This window comes from Penicillium chermesinum, assembly GCF_028974085.1.
Source record: "Penicillium chermesinum strain IBT 19713 chromosome Unknown utg000004l:1.0-3345178.0:1.0-3348027.0, whole genome shotgun sequence".
NCBI lineage: Eukaryota > Fungi > Ascomycota > Eurotiomycetes > Eurotiales > Aspergillaceae > Penicillium > Penicillium chermesinum.
This window is the reverse complement of record NW_026695314.1, coordinates 827,274-849,583: the sequence shown is the minus strand read 5'-3', so window position 1 is coordinate 849,583 and position 22,310 is coordinate 827,274. Positions and strand designations below refer to the sequence as shown.

Sequence of the window (22,310 nt, the reverse complement as noted above, 5' to 3'; positions counted from 1 at the left end):
GGCCTCGACCACAATTGACTGGAAGTTTCTAAATTTTCAGTCTTATTCAGTACTCTGGAGGATCTCCGCCATGTCATCTATCTTCACACCCCCAGAGCATTTCAGTATACCAACGGAACGCCTGCATATTTCCTACCTAGCTCCAGGGAATAATTCCCACAGCAGCTTTCTACATCACATTTGGAACACAGAAGAGTTTGTGAAGTCACAAGGGGAAACTGGCCTTGATACGGTGGAGAAAGCCGCCGAGTTCATTACCAACAGAGTTCAAAGCGACTATGGGAGGAATCGATACGGGCAGATGCTCGTGTCCTTGAAGCCTTACCCTACCGCTTCATTGCTCGAAAGCACACCGATAGGGATCGTGTCATTGATGAAGGGTGATGGCAAGGATGCGTACACTGCTCCTGATATAGGCTATACGATTCTCCCTGAGGAGAACGGGAAGGGATATGCTACCGAGGCAGCGGCTGGTCTGATCGCTTATGCACAAAATGAATTGGGGGTAGAATGTGTGCTTGGGTTCTGCGATCATGAAGACAGACGCAGTCAAAGAGTTTTAGAGAAGATTGGTATGGAGCTCCAAGGGAAGCGGCATTTGAAGTTTTTTGGAAGGGCGTATAGTGCTGTCTACGCATTTCCCGGAGTTGGAGACTTGAGAAAATATGGAATTCACGACGATGACTAGTATATGCTCCTATGTCAGATGATATAGAAGAACAGGTCTCGTTGACGTTGATTTCCTAAGCACCAGGCTGGTGGAGGTCCCAACGTCAGGCATCCGTGGCTGGCATGTCGCTTCCCCAATAATCCACTAGTACTTATGTCTTCTCTTCACAGGGTTCCAGGGTCAACGCCATTGCTTCCGCTTTCAGCTTGGCGCTATCTTCGAATTCAGGTGATTTGAGATGCGTCATACTACTATTGTCCTGCAGATCGTCTTGTCAAAAAAAGAAAGTTCTGGTAGTGTAAGACATGAAGATGGCTTGCCTGTTGAAAGCTTTCGGTCTCTTCCTTGACTTGGAAACCCGTACACCGAGGTACGGGCACATACTAGTACATTGGGTTACTGTTCCTTTGCAGACTTGGCGTGGCCAACTTCAAGTCCAAGTTCGCGAGGTGTTGGAGATTTGAGTAGCTTCTACTATAGTATAATGCTATGTCCTAGATTGAGATCTCACTTTCGAACTGAGGGAAAAGGTAGAAGGGATCTACTGGAAAGTTCACACCAATACACTTAGCCGAAGGGCATGCGGATCAATGTGGGGGGGGGGGGCCCTGGGAATTCCTCGGTCCGCAATCCCTGGGCCCGCAGCACGTGTAATTTTGTATAAACGAACATATAAAGCCCACCTCTGATGAGGAACGACTACGCCATACTACAAATCTAAGGTGAAGCGTTAGCGCTATCAAGTGATAAAAGCCATGGAGAAAGATGCAAATATCCCCGTGACGGTGACAAGCACTGCCGTATCTGACAACGCCGCTCCTAAGGAATTAGTGTCGGTGGTGGAGAATGACATCTACTTGCTGGGTGGCCAGGTAGCCATCTTATGCCAATTTGCACATCCGGGCCTCGCAAAGGGTACCTATAAGCATTCTAGCTTTGCAACGCGTATCTCTCAGCGCCTCTGAAATACCGCCCGATTCCTCAACGTGGTCGTCTGTGGGACTCTTGAGGAGAAGGAGGCCATCTTCTCGGTCATCCACAAGTATCACGCCCGAGTAAAAGGTGATGGCTACGATGCTGACGATCCCGAGCTCCATAAATGGACCGCTGCAACACTCTTCTTCTCCATCATCCTCGTACGAGAGGCCTTCTTTGGCGAAATTCCGCGCAGTGAGAGGGAGGTTCTTCTGGAAGAGTCGGCTGTCTTCGGGACATCGCTCCGCATGCCTATGGAAATGTGGCCTGAAACACTGGAAGAATTCTGGGCTTATTGGGATCATAATATCGCCACTTTGGAGGTCACCGACATGGCTCGCAAGCTAAGCCGGGATCTCCTGTACCCGGTAAATCTGCCTTTTGCAATGGCTGCGTCTATGCCGCTTGCTCGGGTCTTGACTGCAAATTGGCTTCCGAAGCGTCTTGCGGAAGAATATGATTTCCGCCCTACGCCGGCCAGTCACTTGGCATACCAGGTTTTCGTGGCATCGGCTCGTATCACATATCCATGGATCCCGGCTCGATTCAAACATATTCAGCATGATATCTATATGGAGGATCTGAAAAAGGCGGTTGGGAGGATCAAAGCGACGGGGCACTGGATTGAAACCTGATCACATGGCCCCGCCAATGGTTAATGTTTACAAGCATAATGAGGTTGACGAATTTCTAGGTGAGTTTACCCCATCACAACCTGATATTTGTTCGTAAGCAACTGACGACTTTCACTAGAATAACAACTTAATGTAATTGAGATCCTTGCGACATTGTCTGCATTACAGGGGTTTCGTGAGTGCTATGATCGCTACAATAATCCGCGGCTCGGTTTTAGTATGAATCGTGGTCGAAGTCCGAGTCCTGCAGGCAGCCAGGAATGACACGCCATAAACGAAACTCGGATAGTTAGTTAAGATACCGCGGCTGATAAATGTCTATTTCAAGGACACCGTAAGCTTCACGATATTCCTTCCTAAACTTCTAACATAACAAAACACGAATGTGCAATATTACCAAGTCCGGACTAGCGTGACATGAACGCGAACGCGCGCCCGGCCAATTGCATTCCGAAGATTGAGGTCGCCCTCCCCAGCCTTCCTCAGTTCCAGATGCAACTCCACACCTCTCTCTACGGGAGTCTCAGTGCGCTATTGTCTTCCCGTAGGCCCCTGTGACTCTGTAATAGAATCGACTCTATATTCTCGCCATAATGTCTCTTAAACGCAAAGCCTCTTTTTCTACAACACAACCGAGCTCGTTCAAACCCTCGCCCTGTGACTGGGATACGACCGATAACTCGAAACATATGAACAGCCGCACTCGAAAGCGTTTCCGGGATGGTCGCCCTAGCGATGAAATTGTCTATGGTGAGTACAATCGGCTCGCGATATCTCCATTGCCGTAGGCCGCGGTCTATAGCAACTCGATTCATTGCTCATGCGATATAGAAAAAACCCTCCGCTGGATCTTCGCAGCGCAGAAGCAGCAGCAGAGTAGTACTCCGATGGATACATCCGACGAAATGATGGAGGCAGAACAAGTCAGTCCAACGCCCGAGGCAATCGATCCTCGACAGCAAACCCTGCTCCAATTCTTCCAGCCCCGAACACAACCAATGCTACCCTTTAAACCTTCCCGTGAGGCGCTGGCGCCCCGAGCAAACGAGACTGCGATTGACCAAGCTGATGCTATGCGCCGACAAACATTCGAGCAAAGAAACTTGGGAGTCCCTAATGGCAGCGGAACTGCAAGTAATGGATTTAACCAGTTGGGTACCGAAACGGATATGGATATGGACGTGGATACAGACCAAAGCAGCGAAGGCTCTAACTTTGGCTCAAAGATGGGTATTGTTGGTTGGATGTAATACTTATTTCTGTCGGGAGTTTTGCTTTCCACTTCATGGTTGTGGTTCTTGATCAAGATCCACCAGCGACCAGTGGCATCAGTTTGGCGTTGAGGGATAATTGGAGATCTCTCGGAATGGCAGGGTGTGGAGTATTGCTCTAATGACTTCGTTCAGTATCAGAATTTTACCATTGATTTGCTTTGGTACTATGTACCTTTATCAACCTTAGCTCCAAGACCCGTGTATCGTAGGAGGGAGCTGACGAAGGCAACAGAGAAATTTGTGCATAGAAGCCAGCGCTATCTCCATTGACACTCCTCTCCTTCTCCAGAGCTCTTTGAGCCTCCTATACAAATCATGTCCCTTCCAAGTTGTCAATGACTAGAGCGAGTCCAACATTGGACCTGTCCCCACTTTTCGCCTGAGGCAGAAAGAGCTCCGCGTCGACCGAACTTTCACCCCGCTAAAACTTAGTGGATTGACTGCTTTGTTGATAACTTCAAGTTCCATACTAACACAACGCCGCGTCATCTGAAACGTCACGGACTACAGATTTCAGTTCGCAGATTAATCAGGGCCAGAAAAACCCCAATACCATCGCAATTGATTGCTTCCTTGTCCGCCCCTCCGCACCACCAAGGCACCCCGCGATGGCCACTGACGCTGAAAAAGGCGCCCAGTATCTGGAAAGTCTGCTTGGTCAGGTCCTCCGTATACACACGACTGACAGCCGGATTTTTGTGGGCCTCTTTAAGTGCACAGATGCTGTAAGTCTCGAGTACCAACTGAAGACGCTTGGCATCGTGTGATCCAATCCATCATCAATTTACTGATCCAATCAACCTGTAGGAGCGAAATATCATTCTCTCCAACACACTGGAGTATAGGCCTCCAACCCCCTCCGCTGTGCAGGAAGCTGCTCTCAAGGAAGCACAAGCAAGAGAGAAGGCTGAGACTAAGGCTACAACTGTCAAGGTCAATATGACCAATCGTTTCATCGGTCTCGTGGTCGTTCCGGGGCGTCACATCACGAGGATTGAACTGGAGGAGAGGGCTCGAGGCCTTTGAAGCAGCAGTACATTTGGAACTTGCTCCCGAGTCCTCTTGCCCTCCAACTACGCTGCGAGGCACACCTCCGGCCAACAAAGGGGGCAGGGTGGCTCTTTTCCCGCAATCGCACTCCACTACGTCTCGATATAATTCCCCACATCATGCATACCGCTCATCCTTTGGGAACTAGCTTTTCGAGCCACTCGAGATCCGGATTGGAGCTGTCAAAGAAGCCTCGAAGTGTTATCTAGCCTGTCATGTCTGTCGCCTCACGAACGTAGCACGTGGCACACACCACAGCTGCAGATTTGGAATCGCGGGCTTGGCTGACGACTCCACTGGTGAGCATTCGACCATTGAGAGGGCTTAGAGAGCTTTAAGAGCTTAGTTACAGCTGATAATTGGTCCTGTATTCTGGGCAGAGGGGGCGTAAAAAAGCGGTGTCCCCGGGTCTCCCTCCACCCCTTCGGCCTCCTGGGCGGACAGATGCGTCTGTAAAGAGCTCGGACGGCGGCCCTTCTGTCTACTTCACGACAAACATCCGGGGATGTGTAAATGTGTGGATCTTTGGACATCTCTACTTATGGGCTCTTATCTCTTATTCCCCTGTGGCACATGTGCAGGATTCCCTGGACACGGTGGGCGTAAGCGTAAGCATGGGGCTAGATGATGCCCGTTGGAGCATATTTCCTTTTTCTGTCTAGTCGAAGATGGTGGCGGCGGGAAAGGGATGGTTTGACTAGGTCGAGAACTGGTTTCAAGCCTAGTTCCCCGCCGCCTATAAGGATGTGCTTGGTGGGGGATGGGCTTGGCTTTTGCCTCCCCTTCGTGCTTTCTTTCCCACCGGGTGTGGCCGGGAGAAACTAAAAAAAGCCAACTGGCAGTGGATGGATGCCCTGCAGCGATATCTCTCAGTTTGAAAGGGCGAATGACTGGAAGCGGAGGATGAGTTGCTTATCACCGGCTGGGGATTGCCTAAACATGAAATAGTTAAGCGTTCACCTGAGACTGTATCCCCGCTCGCGACGGAAGCTAGAAACCTAGTCGATAAACACTTCCGTAAATCGGGGGAATAGCAAGCGGGCCTAGACGCCTTCGAGGGCCCGGACTTGTGGAACTTGGTATACAAAGTTTTCTGGTTACGCCCTCCAGGGCCAATGACCTCTAGGCCCATAAATTCTCCCTTGCGATACACCTTCAAGTTCCCTCGAGTAGAAACCCAAAAACCACTAACTCCAGATTTAGGCAACCGCCGGCCCGCGGATGATCCGGCTTAGGTAAAGGGTTAGTTATCCACCGGGGCACTGGGCACTCTGTGACCAGAACAGCCAAAGCAGCAAGACAGCTTCTGCCGTATCTTGGATGTACCTCTCCGCCCACTGAAGTGTGTCTCTGTACTTTCATCAACCTTTCCCCTTCACCTTCCGAGCTTCAAGCTTTTGGTGAACTTCTTTTTGACGGTATGTGTTCTCAACTTGTCCTGCAGTGATCTCTTAGTGCACGATGAACATCCTCCCCAATCCCCGTATATAATGACGCATGCATCCGGGCTCCCCTCCCACCCCGAAAAGATTTGCCCACAACAAGCCGCAATTCCCTCCCTTGCTGGCATTCTTTGCCTTGTGAAGCCCTCCATCCCTCTAATCCCCTCGTGGAGCTCAGCCTCGCCGTCATCCTGTGATTCTGCAGCCCGAGGCTAATATCATCGTGCAGAAGGAAGCTTGACTTCGCTTTGGAGGCAAGCTTCTTCCATCTCCACTTAGAAAACCCCGCGTCTTCTAGCCCAGCTGCCCATCCCGTCATTCTCTGCGTAGTCGCCTCTCCTAGCTACAGCCGCCTGCTATTACGTGCTCGCAAGCAACACGGTCGCTCGATCTTTCGGTTTTCGCGATCATCCTCCGCCCGTCCCTGCTCGTGACTGCGATAGCCTGCAAGAACCATAAAGCACTCCCTCGGGTATCTGCAACCTTAATATATCCTGTGGCCAAGAGCTCCATTTTTCCTCGGCACCTGGAAGCCAAGACATTCCGATATCCAGGGGGCCCTTTCTCGGCGTAGCCGGTTGAAGCGCCCGCTGTTTGTGCGATTCCTCTCACCCAAGCTTGGCACACATCCTAGCCTCGCAGCCATGGGGCAGACGCATTCCAAAGGCAACGCTGGCTCAGGCGACCCGCTCTCGTCGTACCCGTCCTTTTCGAAATCCGATACCAAAGAATCCATTCGTTCCTTTCGAGGCTCCATCCGCTCGAAGATCCCTGGTGCGCGGCCCAGCACCGACAGCCCCCGAGCCTCTTCCACTGCCCTCTCGCGAACTGAAAGCGCCAATGATAAATCCGATGCTGGATCGATCAAATCCACAAACAGCCGCCCAGGCTCCACCGCCGGCGCATCATCAGCCCCAGGATCTGAAGGCCCCTCTCGAAGTGGCTCTCCGGAGCCTCCACCATCTCCCTCCTTGTCACAAAGTTTGCAACGCGGCCATAAGGATGTGAATGCCATGCAGCAGAGTGGCGAGGTGGACCACGTGTCAGAGGGCCCGCCCAAAGGCGGCGCACCCGCCCCAGGGACAGCTGTTGTGGGCGAATCTATCTTGCTCAAGCGTGAAAATCAAGTCAACCCCATCCTCGACTTTATCTTGAATCCTCCAGTGGAACACTCTGGCTCTCCGGGTATGGGCATGGGCGCATTGAAGTCCATTGACTTGGATGACATGATTTCGCGTCTTTTGGATGCCGGGTATTCTACAAAAGTCACCAAGACTGTTTGCCTGAAGAACGCCGAAATCACCGCCATCTGTTCCGCGGCCCGCGAGCTTTTCTTGTCACAGCCTGCCCTCTTGGAATTATCTGCACCGGTCAAGATTGTCGGTGATGTCCACGGCCAGTACACCGATCTAATCCGTCTGTTTGAGATGTGTGGATTCCCGCCAGCCTCGAACTATCTCTTCTTGGGTGACTATGTCGACCGGGGGAAGCAAAGTCTGGAGACAATTCTTCTGCTCCTGTGCTACAAGCTCAAGTACCCAGAGAACTTTTTCCTGCTTCGAGGTAATCACGAGTGTGCTAACGTCACTCGGGTGTATGGGTTCTACGATGAGTGTAAGCGACGATGCAACATCAAGATCTGGAAGGGATTCATAGATACATTCAACTGCCTTCCTATTGCTTCTATCGTTGCTGGGAAGATCTTCTGTGTTCACGGTGGTCTGTCCCCTAGTCTGTCGCACATGGACGATATCCGAGGTATTGCGCGACCTACCGATGTGCCTGACTATGGACTTCTCAACGATCTTCTCTGGAGTGATCCAGCGGACATGGAGGAAGATTGGGAGCCCAACGAGCGCGGTGTGAGCTACTGCTTTGGCAAGAAGGTGATCATGAATTTCTTACAACGACACGACTTCGACCTAGTGTGCCGAGCACACATGGTTGTGGAAGATGGGTATGAGTTTTACCAGGATCGGATTCTGGTGACCGTATTTTCAGCGCCAAACGTAAGGTTCCCTCGTGAAAGTCCATATTGCTTTTCCCCCCCTTTCTTTCTAACCGATTTCCTGCAGTATTGTGGCGAATTTGACAACTGGGGTGCGATCATGTCTGTCTCGGGCGAACTGCTCTGTAGTTTCGAGCTCTTGAAACCGCTGGACTCGGTCGCGCTCAAGAACCACATCAAGAAGGGCCGAAAAGAGCGAAACAGCTTGATGAACAGCCCTGTAAGTTTCTCTTATTCCTTCTTCCCCTCTTCCCCTCTTCCCCTCCTTGCTTGTTATCTCGTGCCAAGCGAGTGCCCGATGCAATGCAACGACGCCGAGACCCCCTTTCGGCCTTCCGCCTTTTCTTTTCTTTTTTTCCTTTTCAGCCGCTAATCATCTTCGCAGCCCGCACTTCCTTCGGCTCAAAGCTACTAAATTGACGACAATCCACTTGCTCTGCGTCTGCATCGCATACAGTTGTACAAGCAGCCGCCGTGGTCTCAATACCTCTTTTCTTCCTACTAGGCTGCATGGGGATCGTACCATTATCGGGCTAGTGCTAGGCTGGGTTTCAAATGGCACATTTCGATCCACCTTGTTGAGCTCGATTGTCCATTGGGACATCGTTTCCTGGAGCGGGTGGTCCAGGGCCTGACCCATCTAGATCAGCACCACCCATGTCGGCCAGGCAGATCTGATCCTTCGACAACCGTTGATCATAGTCCAGAACAGACCTCGAGCATGGTAGGCTTTTGCATTAGGTACCTATGACTAGGTATCCATATCATGTCGAGTTGGTTGACTCTAAAAACTCGTGGTCTTATTGGCCATTGTCTCGCCCGGTGTCCCTATATTGTCGGGTCTGGGATAAGGAAGCTCTCCTCAGCTGGTCTGATTCGCGCCGGGTTTGTACTGGCATATTTTCTCTGCTCTGATTCTCACGTGTATCTACTCTTTTCTCCTACTTTTTTTCTCTTACTTCTTTTCCCTTACTTCTTTTCTTACGGATCCTGGCGCCGAGAGTCTTATCTCCCATCAATCTATCATTACCAAGCGGTACTAACCCTTGAACATGTCGTGTAGAACCTCTTCGTAGTCTTATAACCACCGCTTGATATCTATTCCAGCGAACTTAAGGTTCCACTACTCATAAGCATACTATTACGGCCTCTCATCTCTGCGAAAGCAAATGCTTATTTTCCTCCCAAAACCCCCTACAAGCTGTATGCCCCCAATGCTCCGTCCACCACTCCCCAAAACTATCGTTCACCTCCTCATCAACCCTCAACACACGCTCATCCCTCCTCAGTGCACAAAGTGCACAGCCATGCGAAGCCTTGATGGCCCCTTGCTCCGCCCTTGCCGTAACAACCTTCAGCGCCCCGGGATCCGCAACAACAGGCACAGGCTTCAATCCCGCGCCCTGCATAATTGAGCTAAAGAGGGGCGCCCGCTCGCGCCACAGCTCTAGCACAACGACCGCGTCTTGCGCCTCTTTGACGTCTTCGTGCTTGTTTAAGGTGTTAAGTTTCATGCCGCGGCCCTGCGCGGGGCCAATTCGCATGCTTTGCGCGAGGAAGCTGTCGCGTTTCCAGCGGAGTTGGCGGCCGGCGATTATGCGAGCGCAGGTGCTGAGGGTGGTTGATATGGCTGCTGCAGTGGTGGATTTTAAAGCGGGGGATGCGCTGGGCTGCTTAGCTCTTGTGGCTTCTTTTTGGAGGTTCGTGAGGCTTGTTGTGAGGAGGTCGAGGAGGACAGATGGGGGTGGGATGTTGGTTGGGCGGACATTTTCGGGGGACTTGACGGTGGTTCGGGATGTGAAGATGTTGGGGCTTGGGGTTGTGCTTTCGGAGACGGATTTGGTTTTCGTTTTGGGTTTGCTGGAGATTTTGGGGGGTGGGCTTGGGCTTGAGTGCTGGTGGTGTTGTGCTTGGTCCGTCGGTGAAATCGTCCCGATCTCCGAAGCTGTCGTCGTCCCAGGCTGATTCTTGGGGAGTAGTATTGATGGGAGGTTTACTTGGTTTCGGTTCCGGCTTGGGTGTGGATTTGGGTGTACGCTGTGTCGAGACTGGTTCTATAGATGGGCCATCTGTGAAGTCGCCCCAGTCGTCGTCTGGGTTATCGTCCCATCCGGGGTCTGACTGAGATTTACCGGCGGGGGTTGGATGCTGCCTCTCGGTTGTTTGGCTAGGTAATTGCTTCGCAGTCGGTTTCGCAGGGGGATCAGCGATTGACAAGGAGTCCAACAGGTCTATTGTAGCAGATGTTTGTATTATCGGCGCATGTTGAGTCTTTGATACAGAGACGGATGGGGCTGGTTCGGCAACTTGAGTAGACTGTGGTCCTTCAAAGTCTCCCCAATCATCTTCGTCGTCACCAGCGGGCTCGTCAACCGCTGCGTCGAAAAGCACGTCGCTGTTATCTTGCCGAGGCAGATTGAAGAACTCGAAGCCTGGTGGTTGCTGTGGAGCTGGAGGTATAGCCTGCGTCGCTGGGACTTTTGGAGCGGAAGTACGCAGCCAGCCATGCGATGGCCCAGCAGACTCATTGGGAGATTCATACGAAGGTTGATCGAAGTCGTCTATCAGTAAGGTTTGCGGTGGTTTGATCCGGGGTTGACCCGCGTGGGTTTGCGGAGCTGCAGAGCCTTGCCCAAACTCGGCTAACAAATCCGCAGACATTTGGGGCGGAGGGTCATGAAGGTAAGGGAGAGGACATGGATTCGGTATGTCGACTGTCAACTAGAAGGATTCGCCTCTTCGTAGCGTCAAGAGATTGAGGGGAATATTGTCATGTTGCAGGCGGCCGAAGCGCTGATAAGGAAGTGTGCATGACCGCCTTCCCCTCTCCCTTTACCTCCGCAACAATCGCATGAAATGAGAACGATTGAGGAGACTCGGTAAGCACACGCACAATATAACCTCAGAGGGGCAACTGCTGATTTGCTACAGGAAGAGGTGGGAAATCTTATTCCTCGGAAATGACACAACTTCGGATCTCCAGGCGGCGCTGCGGGCTGAACAGGGCAGGAAGTTGTGCAACGAAGGACTGAGGTCGGTTTGCTGGAAGGTCCGCTACCACCAAATGCTTTGACTGAACTCTAAAACTTACGTCGTCTAAGTTATTTCTGCTCTTCGAGAATATTGACCGTGAACGGTGGTCGGAGAAGCTTGACGAATCAAGAGACGCATACGGAGCTCTGCGAGATCATTTCCTGAGGAATATCGAACACCCAGATGATATAGAGTCGACGATAGATCCGCTGGCGGATGAAGAGGAGGTATGGTTCTTACGAAAGCACTGTGTTGCGTTATTCAAGCTCCAAGTATGACCCACTGACTGAGTTTATCGCAGTCTCCGTGGCAATCACTTCGTAATGACGAAAGGCTGCGCGGGGAGATAGTCCAGGACGTGGATAGATGTTTGCAGGAGAATCTTTTCTTCCAAGATCCTGCGACTAAAGCAAAGCTGACAGACATTTTGTTTGTTTACTCGAAACTCAATCCTGACGTCGGGTACAGGCAGGGTATGCACGAACTGTTGGCCCCGATACTTTGGGTGGTTGACAGGGACTCCGTTGAAAAGCCGAGCGAAAGATTAAATGATGCGAACAATGAAGAGGATGGCTTGATCCTGGATCTCTTGGACTCGAAGTTTGTGGAGCACGATTCATTCACTCTATTTCTCTCTGTTATGCAAACAGCACGTATTTATTACGAACACGGAGAAACAAAGACTACCAATGGCCAGGTGGATGTCATTCCGATTGTCAGTCGATGCGAGTACCTACATAAGGAAGCCTTGATGATTATCGACCCTGAACTGGCAGAGCACCTCGAAGCAGTGGAGGTGCTGCCGCAAATATTCTTGACGTGAGCCTTCTACGACTATAGACAGATGGACGGTCAACTAACAGTTCCGCAGTCGATGGATGCGCCTTTTGTTTGGTCGAGAATTTCCGTTTGATGATGTCCTCATGATGTGGGACGTATTCTTCGCCCATGGCCTCCGTTCAGACCTGGTGGACTTTACGTGTATTGCAATGCTGCTTCGGATACGCTGGCAATGTTAGTTAACAGGAGACCTCCTTTCCATCAACGAACTTTCTAACTTCCAGAAGTACTCCAAGCGGATTACTCAGGTGCTTTATCAATGCTACTGCGGTATCCCTCGCCACATCCATACGAGCCTTGCGACTTCGTGAACGATGCTCTTTATTTGGAGCAGAACCCAACTGCTGAGCGTGGAAGATTCCTTATCTCCCAATATTCAGGCAAGTCCCCAGAAAGTCCAAAGCGTCAGCAAACTATGCGGCAAGCTAGAAGAGCTCGTTTATGGCAAGATTTTACAAGCAACAGCGAAGGTGGAATACTCGCGCGAAACAGCCCTAAGAGCTTTGAGAGCTTATTTCAAGATGTTTCTCAAGGGATCCAGCGACGTACAGAGGCTTGGGGGGTGGCCAAAGCGGTTCGAGGTGCGGTGACCGAAGCCAGGAAAAATATGCAAACTATGCATTACGAACCTCCACCACGCATGGCGGCTGGCAAACCTCAAAAAAAGCCTTCCACAACATCACGCATCTCGCAGGAGGTGTCTACACCTACCGTGCTCGGACTGGATAAGAAGATCCGTCTTCTAGAAGAGCGAAACCAGGAACTGTCCACTGCACTTGCGCAAGCTCTACAAGATCTACGATCTGAATTGACCAAGGCTAAAGAGCTGGATCCGAGCTCCAATAAAGCCATGGAACAAGCATTGGCTCGTGCAGAGTCTGTTCGCCATTGCCTATTGGACCCTTCACGCCCAGTAGTGGCCGCCATGCCGGCTCAGGTACCAGTACAGGACAAGACCGAAGGACAGCCAACCAGCGTCGACCAAAAAGCCCCAGTGGCGCTGGAAAATCAGCAAGGCACGCACTCTATCGCGGATGCCGGCGGGCCGAGCGCTGAGAGTGGAGTTAGTGAACCTGTCAGCATCGCCACAAGTCGTCAAAAGGCCCGAAAACCCCCCCAAGACCCAAACGCTCTCCGGTCAGGCCGCCGGGGAGCGGGCGGTGCGGGCGGAACGGACGCCTGTCCGACCTTCCCTTTCTGACTCGGGATTTTCCTGGATGCTAGAAGGGAGCCGCAATGTGTCCAGCTTTGTTAGCTCGGCCTCGGTGCCACCGGAGCAGACTCGACACCAGGACCATGCCCGAACCAAAAGCAATCCGCTCTTCGGTAACGGGGACGACAAGGTTGACTTGGATACCGAGCACGATGAACTGGCGCTCCGTAGCCTCAGAGGGGACCAGGAGCAGGGGCCTCTGTAAGGGGGGGGCAGATGGGTTCGCCTGGTCATGAATACTTTTATCGCGATTGCATCTGCAGACGAGGCGAGATCCGTTCTGTTTGTTAAGCTGCTTTGCATTCATCGTTTCGTCATTAGCCAGTTCCTTGGGGCCCTGGAGTATCGTGGTGATGGATGTGGCTCGCACTCGGAACTACCGGCAGTCAAGGGGCTTTTACTGCGTATTTCCTTCCCTAGGCCTTCTAGTCTCTGAGCAGGCGAAGCTAGTTGGGATGAAGACATCCGCTGCATAGTTCCGGGACCGTATTTTCGCGTAGGGCCGCCAAGTTGATCCACTGGAGAAAGAGACCTTTGGAATCCGGGACTTCCGTCCAGGTCCAATGTATGAAGTGAGATGCCGGCATGGATATTCTGAGCATAGAGTCTCAAGCTCTAGAACGGTCTGGAGAATCGAACTGGGTTCGAATGAACGCAGCAAGGATTGGAACCCGACATCCCACATGGTGCCAACTCCCGCGCCGATCGGTCGATCCGAAATCCAAATCCCCTGTAGTTTTGGGGTCTCTGTGCTCTCCTTTTCGTCTTGACGATGTATTGCTCTCGATGTAAATCTCTTTCCAGCATATCTAGACATCAACGGGACATCTTTGCATCTTGGTTATACTCGGCCTATAGAAGCCCCATTACATCACATCCGGCCCCTTTTGGCATCGTGTTCGCTCAGTTCGCTCAAATCCCCACCTGAACCCCGCTACGTCCTTTAGTCGCTTGTCGTTTTTCCATTCCTTTTCTTTTTTTCCTTCTCGAGCCCCCATCATCTGCACACACGCGTGCCGACGCCACATATGCTGGGCTCTTTACGAGGCAGCTGCCCTCTGCCCTTCCGCTGACCCAGTGAATGACCTCTCCTTCCATGCTCCCTCGACCTTGAGCCTCATTCCTTTCCATCCCCTCGGGGAATCATCATATATTCCCCTTTCCAAAGGATGGGGTCAGTCTATAATGCTGATGGTAAGTCTGACTCGTTTCATATCCCTAGAGAGCGGGGTTACAGCAAGGGTGCGAAATGGCGATGCGCCCGTGGAATAAGGCTTCCCTTTGAAAAAGGGAGAGACCTGAGAAACCACCCCCTCGAAGCCTGCCGGTCGAGAATGAATGACTAGCAAGTAACCCCGGCGAATAAATCTCGTTGTGAGATTCATCTGACCTTCGGAGCCCTTTTCCCCCTCCCCCCCTCATCACTTGAGAGCATCACCCCCGGGGATCACGTTTCTTGTTTCGGGAGGAGGAAACTATGCTGGTGCCAATATAGATAAGCCTGGGCGCTGATCATCTTTTCTGCAGGCGAACCAAGTCCTTTGTCGTCGCCTTTGGGCCCCCTCTCCGAGTCGCCCGATTTCGAGTCGGGCTTCCAGAAGCTCTCCTTGCAAACTGACCAATCAATGAGAAGCTCGGCCAATAGCATCTCGTCCGTGGGATATGACACTCTTTCGAGGTAAGCCGCACTCCTGAAACAGATCGGAGGTCGGGCATGGTGATTGATAAACGTAGATCCCCATTATTCGACAACGAGCATGGACTGGGCCCATCCGGGCTGGACCGCATTCGCCAGCAGCCCTCGCGAGTCCTGACCCTACCGAACATGTCCACTTCCTCACTGGCGCCTTCTACTTCGGGTCCGCGTCATACTCCGACAATGCGCTCGAACTCCTCGTCAAGAGCTCCCACCGGGCATATGCCGCTGAGCCAGAACTTTGGAGACCTGGAGGACCTTCACCGATTTCCCTTGGAATCATTACACTCGTTTTCCTTTGCACAGCAATCGGAGGAATTACTGCAAACTCGACAGAATATCCTTAAGCGTTCCATTGATTTCATGCGTGATCGGATGGGATGGGCCGCCAGCAACCCAGCTATCGTTAATGCCCAGGCCAATGCGACCGGAGATTCGGAAATCCAGAGTATGGTGGACCTCTTAACCCGGGCCCATGTCCTCGATGAAGACCTTTCTAAGCAGTTCCATGGACCCATTACTGGACCAGCTGAGATCAATGGCGACAACATCTTTGAGAAGACCTTTTCCGAGCACAGCACATCGCCTGTGAGCTCCCGGGATATGGAAAGAGACACTTCACGACTCTCAATTCCCTCTCTTCCAGGTTCGCAGGCCACATCTGACAGCTCTCAGCTGCTAAGCCCCGTCAACGAGCGTATCCCCTCATCCAGGTCGGACTTGCTATCGGCGCCCTCGTCTCAGGCGCGTAAGCTTAAAACGTACATACACCGACCTCAATTCCGCCTCAATCAAAAACAAGCTGATGGACACTCTAGCGCAACCATACTCCTCCTCGGGGGACCCTATCGGGTCACTGAGTTCGTCCACCACTGGATTAGGCCTTCCCTCTGCGTTGCATACCCACAGCAGTAAATGGACACCACATCCACAGGCCGTATTTCGGACCGAAGCCCAAGCGCCATGGACTATCATTGCAGCCAATGACCTTTCTTGCCTTGTATTTGGAGTGACCCAGTCGGAAGTCCGCCACCTCAGCATCTTAGAAGTTGTACAGAAAGAACACCGGGGTTGGCTCGAAGCCAAGCTCCGTGATCCTAGCACCGATGCCGCTGCCCGTGCGCCCCTTCAACCGGAAAGGCCCAACATCCGGGCGGTAAATCCCAAGTTTCGGGGTCTGGGCAATGGTGTAACCGCGCAGTTGCTCAATAAACCTTCGTCCCGTGAAAAGGCCAGCCGTCGAGCACAGACCGACGATGGATACGGTTCAAGCACCAGGAATGCTCGCAACCCTAATCATCCGGCGAACAAGTCGCGAGGTGTTCTCATCTGCGGCGATGTCGTTCCTATACAAAAACGAGATGGGGCGAAGGGTTCCGCAAGCGTGTGGGTGATGGAGAAGCGTGGCGGGTTGATCTGGGTTCTCGAGGAGATCACGGAGAACATCGCCATTCTTCACTGTGATCCGTCCTGGAATGTTGTTGATGCTCACGGAGACATTGACAAGATCTGGGGGCCCTCTGTCATCCGCAAGGGCCAAGCCATCACCGAGTTATTGCCTCGTTTGCCCTCCGAGTCACTCGAAACAACACCGGAAAAAGGTCTCTCAAGAATCATCGAGACCAAGTATTTTGCTGCGAAGACAGCTGCGGGCGTGTGTATTCCAGTAGCAGTGGGTAAAGGGGAAAACGCGAATACTTTACAGGTTTCCAGTTTTCCTCATGTGGCGGGCATGATGGTTATATCCTCGGCGTCTCTGAACGTGATCAGTTCGAATTCTGTGTTCTCCTCCGCGCTGTTTGGTCAAGAGCGTCCTGAGGGACGTAATATCAATGAGTTGATACCCGAGTTTGACGAGTTCTTGGATGTGTTGACGGAGGAGGACAACGTCCCCTTGGTCGATGGCATTGTGATCCCCGAGCACAGTTTCCGTCGAGCGCGAACTTTGTCGATTTTGCGAGATGGGAAGGCTAACGCCGCCTCGGTATTCACTGAGCCCAGCGGTCTATTGGCTCGACACAGGGATGGGTCCACTATTGTGGTGGATGTTCAGTTGCGAGTAGTGAAGAGCGGGACGTTTTTTTCAAAAGAGCAGGCCGAGAAGCTGGAAGGGCGATCAAGTGACTCCGAGGACAGTGACGACACAGTGGCAGTGACTGAGCTTGTATATGCGCTTTGGGTGACTTATTCACGCCAACTCCACGCAGCTGGTCCCGCCACTCTTTCCTCTTCCATTCCAACCTCCAAGCCCAACTCCCCATCCCCGGCTCCTGGCGGGGATCCAGATCTTACCTCTGCGGACGCGGTAGACACTCGTGGCTCCTCAGTCGAGATCCAAGCACCCAGCTCCTCTCTCAGTCAGCAGCTGAGTGAAGCTGCCTCTGAGCCCCTCACCGATAAACCCGCGCAGGCCATGGCGGAAGTCAAGCCCGGAGAGGCGAAGGAGCCTCCGCAGAAGAGAACCATCAACGACTATGTGATTATGGAAGAAATGGGCCAAGGTGCATATGGTCAGGTCAAGCTCGCACGTCTCAAGAAGACCCCCCCCGAAAAAGATGGTCTTGAAGTACGTCACCAAGCGACGCATCTTGGTCGACACGTGGACTCGGGATCGCAAACTGGGCACTGTGCCGCTCGAGATTCACGTACTTGATTTCCTGCGTCGCGACGGGTACAAACATCCTAACATCGTGGAGATGGAGGGGTTCTTCGAGGACGATATCAACTATTACATTGAAATGGTACCCCATGGCCTGCCAGGAATGGACCTCTTCGACTACATTGAACTCCGCGCCAACATGGATGAGGCTGAGTGCCGCAATATCTTTAAACAGGTTGTCGATGCCATCCACCACCTTCATACCAAGGCTCTGGTAGTGCACCGCGACATCAAAGATGAGAATGTGGTTCTCGATGGAGAGGGACGGATCAAGTTGATCGACTTCGGGAGTGCTGCTTACATCCGGAACGGCCCATTTGATGTGTTTGTGGGAACTATCGGTATGCTTGCCAAAAAGAAAAAGCTGGAACCTGTTCTTCCTTTCTTAACTGTTCTGTCTAGATTACGCCGCCCCCGAAGTTCTCCAGGGCCGATCATACCGCGGCAAAGAGCAAGACATCTGGGCCCTGGGTATTCTGCTCTACACTATTGTGTATAAAGAGAACCCGTTCTACAACGTCGACGAAATCCTCGACCACCCTATCCGCATCCCCTTCCTTCCCTTCTCCGAAGAATGTATCGACCTGATCCGCAAGATGCTCGACCGTGACGTCGACAGTCGCTTGACCATCACTGAAGTCCTTGAGCACCCATGGATGATAGCCGAGGTCGAGGAACAGGCTGGGCTATGCTTTGTGCGTCATCCTTTTTTCTTAATGACCGCCCACCGAGAAAAAAAAAGACACGATACCCCATGACGTTTTGTTTTCCACGATGATGATAGCAGACTCCGTTCTCAGGGGCTTCATTTTATTTTGCATTTACGTTGTTCTGGCGGGGCCATGGTCTGCACAAGAAACTCCCGGGATATCCGCTGCACGGGCTATGGACTATGGGCTACATTATTGGAGCTTTCTCCATGCCAAGCTTTGCTCCTAGTGCTTCTTTTTCCCTCCGTGTACCTAGACTTTCGAAGACAGGACTGGACCATAAATGATACACTTTGAAACTCTCGGGCCTTTGATCCCGTAGTTCGGATGTAGGGTTCAATCAAAGCCCCTTTTACTCGACCAGAGGACTTGACTATCTAGGATGAAGGTGCAAGGTCCCACCCGAACGGGATTCCCGGTCTCTGGTTTGGGTAAGTTGTCTGTGCTTACGAATATGAGTTGAGTGAGGGAAGAGAATGACAAGACCGATTGGTCATTGCAAATCTCCAGTGCCCCGCCATTTACCGCTAAAATTTAGCATGATTAGCTGGTGTAACACAGCCGCATTTCCCCGGGGTAGATATTACTCCCACCAGGACCGGCTATCTGTAAGCCAAGTGGTTGGCTGAGAAGCCAACACAAGCATTGGCCCACAAGCGGCTCCCCCAGCTTCAAGACTAACGAAGGAAACCATAGTGGGACAGCGCAATAGCGCGATAAAGTGGTAGCGTGAGCAAAGGCCTCACACTTTGCCAAAATGGATACCAAAACGTACGTCTCCCCCCCCCCACTCCATTTGCCTCTCAAAGCCATCCACATTCCGTGCCACGGGACCCAATTGTACCCGATTCCCACAACATGGCCAATCAGCAAGGTCGGATGCTTATCAGGTATTGGTTTTCAGGTACATGAGGGGATTTTTGTTCCTGGGATCCTGCGTGGGATGAAGGGTTGTTCCAGTCAGCCGACGAGTCGCGTGGGTCAGACAGTCTGTGCCACATGAGGACGCAATCAGAGACATGTGGGGGGGTTTGAGGGCGAGAAACGCGAGAAAGAAGCCACTGGGAACACTTTCCCTGGGATTTTGCGGTGTCCTTGTGGATGCCTGAGGATTAGAAGTACCTGATACTTCCTGCTTGGCATTTCAGCAGGTCGCTAGGGCGATGCGGCCAGTAAGCGTAGAACGTACCGGGAACTTTGATCTTTCTCAGCGAAATCCATCTACAGTCTGGCATTCCGCACTTTTGAGATTCTTTGTTGCTCCCCTTTGATATTCTTTCCTCAACCATTCCCAGCTGGCTACACGTTGGCTTCCTCCTCTCCCCACTCCCAGTGCCACGGTTCTAACGCCGCAGGCCCCCGAAGGTCCATCTTGTCGCCTGTCAATAAACCCCACCCTGAAGGCCTCTTGGGTCGGGGGCTCTCTCCTTTTTTCCCCCTTAGCTTCAACCTTTGAGGTGTACAAGTACTCTTTCGCTATTTGGCTACTTGAGGCCAGACCGCTCACTCCACGCCTCCTGTGTGCACACCATGGTCGTCTGACGCTTGAACGAGCGCCGTTCGATTTTCTTATCGGTCATTTCCCCTCCTCCGCAGGCCATACTTGACCCGACTTATTTCTCCTCCCCATCATGGCTGCTCCGATCGACGAGATCACGGCCCTGAACCCGGTCTCCTCAGCCGGCCAAATTCCCCTCGAACAACCCCCAAAACTTAAGGGCCGCCAGAAACTCCTCCAGAATCTGCAGCGAATGTCGTCTAGTCCATCCTTGACCCGCCGCGGGCGATCTGCATCCGCTGGTTATCGGCGGGACCATAAGGCTTCCTTATCGTGTGTCTCGTTATCGTCCACATACTCGCCCTGTCTGGGAAACGGCAGCTCATCACAGTTCTATGGCTTAAACCGCCCTGCTACCCCAGGATACTCCGTCTCACCGGGCCCAGATGCCCACATTAACTCTCGGATCCGTGTCGTGGGGACCGAGTCTCCTGCTGCTGGCCAGCTGCGGACGGTGCCGTTGCCAGTAGATCTGCGACCGGGGTCCCGCAGTTCCCCACGCCTCACGATGGAAGAGGGCGATGCGCTCGAAACAGCCCTCGAGCTGTCCGAGCCCCAGGTCAGCCGTGCGCGGGATTTCTGGGGCGAAATGCCTGCTGAATTGAAAACGGAGATCTTTCGCTATTTGACGCCGCTGGAGATCGTGCGCTGCTCGGCTGTGTCCAAGCAGTGGAACGCGATGTGTTTTGATGGGCAATTGTGGTCGAAGGTCGATGCTACTGAGTACTATCAGAAGATCCCTAGCGATGTCCTCGTTAAGCTTATCACCTCGGGCGGCCCTTTTGTAAGGGACCTTAACCTTAGAGGATGTATGCAGCTGGATGAGAGGTGGTCTTCTGATCGGGATCGCATCACGGATCTGTGTCGCAATGTCGTCAATTTCTCCTTAGAGGGCTGCAAGATTGACTCGGTTTCGATGAATTATTTTCTTATTCGCAATCCTCGCTTGGAATATGTCAATCTTTCCGGCTTGGGGAGTGTGACGAACAAGTCTTTGAAGACCATCGCGAAGTCTTGTCACCAGCTTCAGGTCCTAAACATCTCGTGGTGTGCTAATGTTGACTCCAAGGGTCTCATACGAATCATCCAATCATGCACCAAGCTCAGGGATCTTCGTGCTAGTGAGGTTCAAGCTTTTGAAGACCCAGAACTCGCTTTGGAACTGTTCGAGCGTAATACGCTAGAGCGTCTGGTGATTAGCCGCACTAACCTAACAGAAGACTGCCTCAAGATCTTGATGCATGGCGTTGACCCGGAATTCGATGTCTTAACAGACCGCCCGATTGTTCCACCTCGGCGTCTCCGCCATCTGGATATCCACCACTGCGTTCTCATGACTGACAAAGGTCTAGAGAGCCTCGCGCACAATGTTCCCGACTTGGAAGGGCTCCAGGTCTCGCAGTGCCCGGAGCTCTCGGACGATTCTATCATTGAAGTCGTTCGCACAACTCCTCTTCTTTCCCACTTGGAGCTGGAAGACCTAGAGAACATCACAAACGCCGCTCTTGTCGAATTAGCGAATTCTCCATGCGCGAATTCCCTTGAGCACCTAAATATAAGTTACTGCGAAGCACTCAGTGACACGGGCATGTTGCAAGTGATGAAAAATTGCCCAAAATTGCGCTCTGTTGAGATGGACAACACCCGTGTCTCAGACCTCACCTTGATGGAAGCAAGCTTCCGTGTGCGCAAGCGGGGATACGGTGAAAAGCATCCCCAGGTGGGCCTCCGGCTAGTGATTTTCGACTGCGCAAACGTGACCTGGGCCGGCGTCAAAGAAGTCCTCTCCAGCAACGCCTACATCCCTCGTGCTCGTAAGCCTGTCTCAGCCGTCGTGACGGTGACTCAGACATCGGACGCTGGTTCGTCCCCAATGACTACGACTTATGTCACCCCCGCCTCGACTCCATCCCCTGCACCCACGTATCCAAACGAGATCATTCAGCTCAAGTGTTTCTACGGATGGCAGATGACGGTTGATGAGCACACTAAACGGGTCCTTCGTGGAGATCTCGCCGCTGCTAGCCGACTAGATCGCAAATGGGCGGATTATATGATGGCGACCGAAGAGGCCGGTGCCGCCGGCGCTGGCGCGCGACGTAGACGGCGACGGGCTCGCGATGCAGAGCGTCTGTATAACGCCGATGATGCCGATGATGATACGCTAGGCGTTGGGAGCGGTGCTCCCATCGGCCGACGCCGTCGCGCTCAAAGCGGTGGATGCTCTCTGATGTGAGCCCGGTCGAGCGTTTTGCTTTTCAGTTTGTGGCTCGCCCCTCTTTTCACTCCTTCTTTGGCACTCCTCTGGGCCTCTCGGTTATCGGATCTTTCGCAGCGGGAAAGAGCTCTCATAAGATCGACGCTTCATCCATTAGCGCTGGACCGCTGGCACAATCGCTCCTGAATCATGAATTATGAAATACGACTCCTGGATTATTCCGCTTAAGGGCTTGACGTGGATTCCCTATTGAAACAACGCCATCCATGCTGGCAATGGGTCTCTCGTTTCCAGTCCCTGGATTGCATCCATCTTCGTTGTGCGTTTTC

General features: G+C 52.4%; 8 protein-coding genes across 8 annotated transcripts; 7 read left to right on the top strand and 1 right to left on the bottom strand.

Annotated features, from left to right (window-relative positions):
• Positions 1-70: 70 nt before the first annotated feature.
• On the top strand, positions 71-688 carry N7468_005214 (GNAT family N-acetyltransferase; the record flags this gene model as incomplete). The annotated part of the gene is made up of 1 exon (XM_058474511.1): positions 71-688. One exon carries the CDS (start codon positions 71-73, stop codon positions 686-688), a length of 618 nt encoding a protein of 205 aa, XP_058330251.1.
• Positions 689-1,425: 737 nt separating this feature from the next.
• N7468_005213 (uncharacterized protein) lies at positions 1,426-2,280 on the top strand (the record flags this gene model as incomplete). Its single annotated transcript, XM_058474510.1, has 2 exons — positions 1,426-1,542; positions 1,681-2,280. The coding sequence occupies 2 exons, from the start codon at positions 1,426-1,428 to the stop codon at positions 2,278-2,280; spliced, it is 717 nt and encodes a 238-aa protein (XP_058330250.1).
• A 593-nt stretch (positions 2,281-2,873) lies between these two features.
• On the top strand, positions 2,874-4,580 carry N7468_005212 (uncharacterized protein; the record flags this gene model as incomplete). Its single annotated transcript, XM_058474509.1, has 4 exons — positions 2,874-3,030; positions 3,112-3,510; positions 4,065-4,279; positions 4,362-4,580. The coding sequence occupies 4 exons, from the start codon at positions 2,874-2,876 to the stop codon at positions 4,578-4,580; spliced, it is 990 nt and encodes a 329-aa protein (XP_058330249.1).
• A 2,110-nt stretch (positions 4,581-6,690) lies between these two features.
• phzA (putative serine/threonine protein phosphatase) lies at positions 6,691-8,469 on the top strand (the record flags this gene model as incomplete). The annotated part of the gene is made up of 3 exons (XM_058474508.1): positions 6,691-8,055; positions 8,122-8,274; positions 8,440-8,469. The coding sequence occupies 3 exons, from the start codon at positions 6,691-6,693 to the stop codon at positions 8,467-8,469; spliced, it is 1,548 nt and encodes a 515-aa protein (XP_058330248.1).
• Positions 8,470-9,205: 736 nt separating this feature from the next.
• On the bottom strand, positions 9,206-10,715 carry N7468_005210 (uncharacterized protein; the record flags this gene model as incomplete). The annotated part of the gene is made up of 2 exons (XM_058474507.1): positions 9,206-9,999; positions 10,052-10,715. The coding sequence occupies 2 exons, from the start codon at positions 10,713-10,715 to the stop codon at positions 9,206-9,208; spliced, it is 1,458 nt and encodes a 485-aa protein (XP_058330247.1).
• Positions 10,716-10,910: 195 nt separating this feature from the next.
• On the top strand, positions 10,911-13,345 carry N7468_005209 (GTPase-activating protein GYP6; the record flags this gene model as incomplete). The annotated part of the gene is made up of 7 exons (XM_058474506.1): positions 10,911-10,933; positions 10,986-11,103; positions 11,156-11,314; positions 11,389-11,906; positions 11,959-12,101; positions 12,155-12,990; positions 13,049-13,345. 7 exons carry the CDS (start codon positions 10,911-10,913, stop codon positions 13,343-13,345), a joined length of 2,094 nt encoding a protein of 697 aa, XP_058330246.1.
• A 964-nt stretch (positions 13,346-14,309) lies between these two features.
• On the top strand, positions 14,310-18,634 carry N7468_005208 (uncharacterized protein; the record flags this gene model as incomplete). The annotated part of the gene is made up of 7 exons (XM_058474505.1): positions 14,310-14,334; positions 14,668-14,818; positions 14,875-15,584; positions 15,655-17,402; positions 17,476-17,836; positions 17,898-18,190; positions 18,587-18,634. Coding segments are annotated over 7 exons (3,336 nt in total), but the record flags the coding sequence as incomplete, so codon positions are not given.
• A 1,202-nt stretch (positions 18,635-19,836) lies between these two features.
• Positions 19,837-21,999, top strand: N7468_005207 (F-box domain protein; the record flags this gene model as incomplete). The annotated part of the gene is made up of 1 exon (XM_058474504.1): positions 19,837-21,999. The coding sequence occupies one exon, from the start codon at positions 19,837-19,839 to the stop codon at positions 21,997-21,999; it is 2,163 nt and encodes a 720-aa protein (XP_058330244.1).
• Between the last annotated feature and the right edge of the window lie 311 nt (positions 22,000-22,310).